At 42.6% G+C, this 7,199-nt stretch overlaps 1 protein-coding gene across 1 annotated transcript; it reads right to left on the bottom strand.

The window, feature by feature from the left end:
* Positions 1–1,216: 1,216 nt before the first annotated feature.
* LOC126914110 (mitochondrial pyruvate carrier 1-like) lies at positions 1,217–4,201 on the bottom strand. Its single transcript, XM_050717610.1, has 3 exons — positions 4,034–4,201; positions 3,476–3,576; positions 1,217–3,063 (listed from the first exon to the last, which is right to left on the bottom strand). The coding sequence occupies exons 1-3, from the start codon at positions 4,087–4,089 to the stop codon at positions 2,867–2,869; spliced, it is 354 nt and encodes a 117-aa protein (XP_050573567.1). The 5' UTR covers positions 4,090–4,201; the 3' UTR covers positions 1,217–2,866.
* Between the last annotated feature and the right edge of the window lie 2,998 nt (positions 4,202–7,199).

Below are 7,199 nucleotides of genomic sequence, written 5' to 3' on the forward strand. Positions count from 1 at the left end.
ATTTGTGTTTACCTTCGAGGGTTGTTTCGTTTCATTCGTAATCGCGACGTTTGTTTCGATTTCTTTCTTTTCTCCTTTATCCACGAAAAGTATCCTTATTTTTCTCTTTCTGCGGGAATAGTCAGCATCCCAAATGGCCCGTGCCAGGCGTGTCGGTCTAATGAATGTGCTGCATAGCGAGGGTGCGTTTGATTCATTTCGCCGAGGGGGTTGCCCGTCAGGCCGCATTCGCCACGCGTTTCAAGAGTCTTTTTTTCTGTGCTCCCACTCGCGAAAATCCACCCCGGAAGACTTTACACGGGCGTCATAAGCCGGTGCACTTAATTTAAAGATCATCGGCCGACGAAAAGTCGTCGGGACCTAGAGGCTGTACCCACTACCCCCATTGCGTTTCCTTCTTTCAGTTTTTTGTTCTTCTTTCTCCCAGGCCCATGGATTTCCGCAGCGGTGAGCTTTACAGTCTGTGCATTCCGCTTTACAGTTCATTTCACTTTTCCTCCTGCTGGCCACCCGGTTTTTCCACCCCTGTTTCCTCCACGTCTCCTCGGCAGGCTCCTTTAACTTTTATTGTTCACCTCGATTCACCCTATTGGAATCACACGTATGCTTGCAATCTTTGACTTAGTCTTTCGCTTATCGAATCTGTATATTCTGAATGTTTGAAGCATGTTATGATTTCTGATACGAGAATCGAAACACCCAGTACCGTATAATTAACCAGCTGAAGAAAAGTTTCGCCTTTGATGTTCTACGAAAGGAATCATTTGTTTCTTCGAGTAGAGATATTGATAAATATGTCCAAAAATTTTCTCAGATTTTCCTTGAAGTTGAAATCATTAAAATATTAAGCTTGCATAAAAATGATCCAAGAAGAAATACGTTTAATTTTATAAAAGGGGCTAGAAATGATTGAGTCAGCGTTCGCATACGAAAAATACCGAACAATCGATAGACTGGACAGCAGAATAAAAGGTTATGCCACAAAATATCAATTTTCCTAAAATCTTAAAATCTAATCAATCGTCGAAAATAATTATTCGAATATTTACAATGAATATGTAATTCTTGGAGCGTCCGGATCGTAAGAATCCCGTGCACCTGATTAATGCCTGAACGTCACCGGTCATCGAGATCGCGTCCGATCGATAGGTCGGTGAATTTCGCGGCGGATTCGACTGTCGTTGACGCAGTCTCCTCTCCAGAGGAGAAAGGAGAGGCAGCGAACGTAGGCATGTGGCAAATTGCCGGTGCTGCCAGTTCGAATGGGCCTTTCTCTTTCTCTCTTGCTTTCGGTTCGCGTCTGCGAGCGGAGGTGGAGAGGCGCCTCGAAAGAGAGGTGGAGCAAGAAAAGGAAGGACGAGCCGTCTGGAGGAAGAGGGCAGTTGGAAACGGCGGCCGCGCAGCGGAAGGAGGAGGACCGCAGGACGAGGTGGAAGGAAGGCGGCGGGTAATCTGTGATTCAAAGAGAGCGATCCATCTTGCGACATGCCAGCATTCAATCGTCGGCATTTGTTTGTGAAATCAGTCCCGAAGGACTCATCCCGTGGACTTTGTCTCGCCTCTGCGATCTTCTTTCTCCCCGTTTTGTACGTTCGTGAAAATTGGCCGCGATCTTCCCGTGAAAAGCGGATGAACGTGGTGTTGGATCTCATGGTTGAAATAAAAGTAAATAATTCCAGCAATCGAATGAAATTACTAATGGATGTGATTGCCTTACAAAACACGAAAATGGAAGCAAATTGGTTGATTTTATTGTTCGTGGAATTCGACGATTAGTAGACTGTGCATATTTATGCATTTATGGACAATTCAAATATGCAAAAAAATATACAAAACCTTCGAAGACAAGCCCTCGTTATACTGTTCAGAGAGTGAATGTTGTGCTGATAAAAATGACTTTTGCCAGCTGATAAAAATGACAATTGTCTCTAATGCGTATTGTCTATAGAATGTTAAAATCGTACAATTTCTTTTGATATTCAGAGATGATACAAAACCACTGACGATTGATGACGTCACCGATCTTTCTTGATGTAAAGGAAACGGATAAATAGGAGGAACGCATGATCGAAGCCAAGCAGGGCTAATCAGTCCATATATATTTATTCAGGGACACGAATCCGCCCTCGTGTTCCTTCGTTCAGGCCAAACGAATGCAAAGAGCAGAAATGGGACGGAGGCGCAGCGTGGCTTAGCATTCGGAAAAACCGGAATAGATTCGTGCCTCTGATCCGTGCCAGATCCCATAAAATGACCCCAAGCTCGATCGAATGGCCTTCGTCCGAGGCGCGGGAAAAGAAACGAGAAAGACAGAACCGACCCCTAGGAAATTATTGCTCTCCTTATACATTCGTCCATCGAATTGGGGCCACCACGAATAAACTAGTGCCTTTTTCGACTCACCATGGGGAAAAGGAGAAAGAAAAAAAAAAAAAAAATGGGGAAACTGTCGAGTGAATAGGCTGATTTCACGGTGAATGTTCTTTACATTTTCATGGAATCCTGAAACTTTATACTGCTTATACAATATAATTTTCAGTTACTTAAGTACTTTAGCGAGATGATATCGCCCCTTTTTTGACAATATGTGGCAGATTAGAAAAATTTACAATTGACGTAAAAGAAGTGCATAAATAGAAAAACGACAAATCAATCTTTGAGAATAAAAGAGATATTTAGCTCACTTCTTTACTGAACAAGAGAAAATTTGCATATTTAGATTTTATCATAAAATTTTAATCGAGGAAATGTTGTTTAAAGATTGCAGATTTTATTATAAAATTTTTCGCACAATCGATACTGAACATCTACATTATTATACCGAGTAACTATAGCTATATCATCGCTGAGATCAACATATACGAAGTCACTTCTTTTCATCCTGAGAGACAGGTGTGTCTTCGTCATTGGGTTCTTGTTGCGAGATATAATGGTATTCGAGAAATCTGTAAGCCTGTGTAAGCTGCGCGCAGGAATTGACGAAGTGGCACGCAAACAGCAACATATTCCGTGGCTGCACTTTCAGGGCGAACCTCATGAACATTATAGAGTACAGAGCCAACGCTAAAAATCAATCGGACGAGTTAAAAACGAATAAAGGACGAACACGAGAAAGAGAAAAAGAAAGGGAAGAGAAGGATCGTTTTGAAAATGTCCCATGAACTTTTCATGGAAAAGATGACTAAATTTTCACGTCTTTCAGCACGATCTTCCATCCTCAATGGTAGTCTCCGTCCAAACCACGTGTTCCATGGAGGCTCATTAAGAAATAAACGGTGATTCGCTGCGTTCGAGCGGCAATTATTTTATGGAGCCGTTTCTCTGGCCCTCGACGCCCCTCGCCCCCGCGTTGTCCCCGTTCCCAGTCCACCGTCTTGGTCGTGGTCGTGGTCGTCGCGATACGTGATTATTATGAGCGGCGAAATTCGAATTCCCCGAAAGGTCCAACGACGAAGCGCGGCCGCGGCGGACTCACCCAAAGTCATTTTGCCGCTAATGATTCTCGGATGCTTTTGCGTGTCGGATATGGCCGCTATGGGTATCATCCAGTTGAACACCGGTCCCCAGAAGTGTGTGCTTGAAGACATGAAAAGAAAGACATATGCGAAAATAACCAGTAGTAGTTTATCTTCCATAAATTATTTCGTTTCGTGATATAAACAGCGGCGAGGAGCTGTGCGTGGCTAACTGTATCAGGAGAATGGTGAAAACGATATAATATGTCGTTTTCTTATCCTCGTTGATCGTAAAACGAAAAGGAGAAGAGTGGGAAAATATAAAGAAAATGGGATATGTATGAGGAAATTCGAGGATCCAAGATTACATAAGCGCGACCGGAACGATTTTTTCAGGGGGATGCCTGACGGTAATAAAGATTTTACGAGACTAGTTCTTCTATCGTTCTCTTTGTCCTACATTTTTGTCTCCTCCGTTATCTCTTTCGACGCCAATGCAAACATCGTATTCGCATGACGATATCGTGGGATTAAGTTCCTCTTGCGCTCGTTGAGAGCGGCTCGATCACGACGATTACCTCATGAAATAACTCCTCGTCTGCTTGCTGAGCAACCCTTTCGATTGTTTTCCCATTTTTGGGATGCTAGTGTGAAAGTATCTCGAGCTTTGCGAAGACCTTTCGAAAAAAAGTAACCTTCGATCTTAACAACGTGACATAAACGCGTCGAAAGGGATCGATCATTGCTTTTTGATCGAACGATGGGTTCAAAATTTGCATTGCATACTTCGTTCCGTTGAAAAGGCGTGAAAGCGAGGAGAAATCGAATCGATCAATCGCTGTAATCAGTCGATAGAAGCTACGAAACAATTAATTCCGCGTCAACATTGCATTTCAAGATTCTCTCTTGAAAACCGATCCATCCATCACTTTCACCGATCTCTCACCCTCGACCAATTGATTTGCATAACAGTTTACACGCATAATTTACCATCCCTCGTCGGGTGTTCCTCTCTTCTTTTTTTTTTTACGAAACTCTTGAGCCACGACAGCCACCCCTCTCATAATAAATGCACAGGTTATTATTTCGCGCGTATAATATTGATGGCGCTATGAATGTTGCATGGAGGGGTGCAAGGCGTTCGGAGCGTACCTAGTTCATCTGGGGGTGGAAACCAGTACGCTTACGGGGAGATATTTCGGCGCACATGCGCCGAGCACGGGGATGGTATTATTGATCTGGGAAGGGGGCGGACTATACGTTTCTCGAGTTCCAGTGGTGTGTCATAGCCATTCTGGTTCCTTAGTCCACGGAGACGTCAAGAAGAAGAATCTCTGTGATTCGTATTAAAAAGTATATTTTACAAGATTTAAGAATTTTTAATAATAAACAATCATACAGAATAAAACAATAATTTTGTTCTGATTAAGTGTCGCTCGATTTCAAGAATTTCTTATCACGAGGTCGTCAGAAATTTATCCTCGAGTCGAATTTTATCGTTTAAGCGGTTGATACGAATGTGTAACTTTGACAATTCTATTTTGTAAGACTCGATGAAGATAGAGAATCGTTTTGGAGGCGTGATCTACGAGGTTTCTTTTGGAAATAGTAAGAAAAATTTGGCTTTTATGGGAAATGCCCCGAAAGCGCCAAAAATAGACGCACCTGCGCTCACTGTTCCCTACTGCATATGCATTCCCGCATGTGCCACTCGCACGGGTATTTCCCCTTGGAGCAAATCCTTATCCCCGTAAGTCCCCCAGGCCACCATCCCAGCCACTCAAGAGTATTGCCGCTATTTTCCGTCTCGCGTATTATGGCCGGTGTATTTCGCGATTCCACGGTCGCATCGTTTACATGCGCCTCTCCCTTCACGTGACGCCTCGATATTTATTTTATCTACCATCCTACGCTTCGATCTATCATCTGATTTTAATCACGAAACACGATATTCGTTATTCGTGGTTTATTTTTTGATATATTAAGGAATTATATTTTCAATATTATTACGAAAATTTTTAATACTTTAATATTTCTTTTCTTATGTAGAATTATACTCTCCTGAGAGAGAAATGCCTAACTTTCATATTATATAATTTTTGTATATTCTTTACGTGCATTTAGAAAGGCTGCTTTTCCTTTTTTATTTATCACGATGAGCGTATCTCGCGCAAATTGCTTGGTATCGACGAGAAAACGATACAATCGCCGTGCCGCGTCGGTACGTACAGTATTTCATTTGTATTCGGACGGAGGAAATGGCACGGACTTTGATGTTTCTTGCTGACGCGTCCCGAAAAGCTTTTCTGTACCTCCCTTCGTTCTCCTTCGGAGACTGATCTGAATGCGTCCAACGTATTTGCCAACCTCCCCTCAGTCCTCCTTTTCTCCAGAATACTCGCCGACAGCCACAGTCACCCCTTGACACACGTTTCCTCTCCCTTTCGCGGATAAAAAGTCGCGGTGTGCGACTTCGAATAAACTCAGCCAACCCTCGGCAATACTTATTGTAACCGAAAGAATATAGAAGAACAACTTCGATATAACGTAATATTTACTTCGGAATAGAGTATCTTTTAAATTCTACGTCTCTGCTGTTACTTCAATTCAAATTGTTCTTTCATCAAACGTAAATGTCGGTTGTATACTCCACGATATGTTTAACGCTTAGTTGATAAATAACGATTTCTAATCTTTCATACTTCTTCATCTTCCATACTTGTAAATCTCAGTCGAGTGAAACATTTGGACAATAAATTAAATTCTCTCGCACCAAATGCTGTAGAAAACATACCTTCAAATCTCGTAAATTTCACATATTAATACACATATGCAAGCATACGTATGCGAATAATTTTTTTATTAAACCTTCGAATGTAAGAAGATTACAATCTCCAGAATAATTTTTCGTATTTCATCCGTCTTTAGATTACTTTGCAGATATTAGGTTAATAAATTATAATCCTCCATCAAATTAACACGTAACATAATTTCATCAAATTATTAACTAAAAAATACAATCGAAAAATATAATCCTATTATAATAATCGAATAATCGGATTGAAAAACCTTCGAATTTTTAAATATCGGAAAAATCGATACACAAACACGTTCTTCGACGTGTTCCAGCGTTTCCACTTTGATCTCTGTTCACAAAAGATCACCGACCGCAGTCCTCTCCGCTTCGCATCTCATCGCGCGACCGATGCAAATCAGTCAGCACCCGGCGGAGGCATTGTGGCCTGTACCGCTCGACCGTTTCTCTTCCTCCTTATTTATGCACTCGTTCACGGAGTAATTGTTTCCCTCGGAGAGGATAGTCTCGTCTTGATGCGCCGCCGAACGAGAACAGGCATCCATGTTGAGGCCCACGGATCCGCGCGTGTCACGGCGCGGAAGCTCCTGTCTCACCTCTTTCCCTTCGTTTCGTCGCACGTCAACTTCTTTGGCCCTTCTGTCTTTTCCCGCGCGGAATCCAGAGCGGATTCCACCGGTGGAGTTTTAATTGCCCGTTTCGGTTCAATTCAATCGACGCGACGACGCTCGCCCTCGCGAGACGAGATCAATCGTGGCCCCGGAATTTTAGATGGGAAAGAAGATGTTTGGATAATTGCCGGGATATGAAGACTTGTTCGCGCTTTTTGCAGGTTTCCGATTGGGATAATTCGCCTCAATTGGCTGTGTAACGCGTAAGTCGCGGATTTTTATGCAATTTAGGGGAATCGTGAATACGCAGAAATGCAT

This window comes from Bombus affinis, chromosome 3, assembly GCF_024516045.1.
Source record: "Bombus affinis isolate iyBomAffi1 chromosome 3, iyBomAffi1.2, whole genome shotgun sequence".
Taxonomy (NCBI): Eukaryota; Metazoa; Arthropoda; class Insecta; order Hymenoptera; family Apidae; genus Bombus; species Bombus affinis.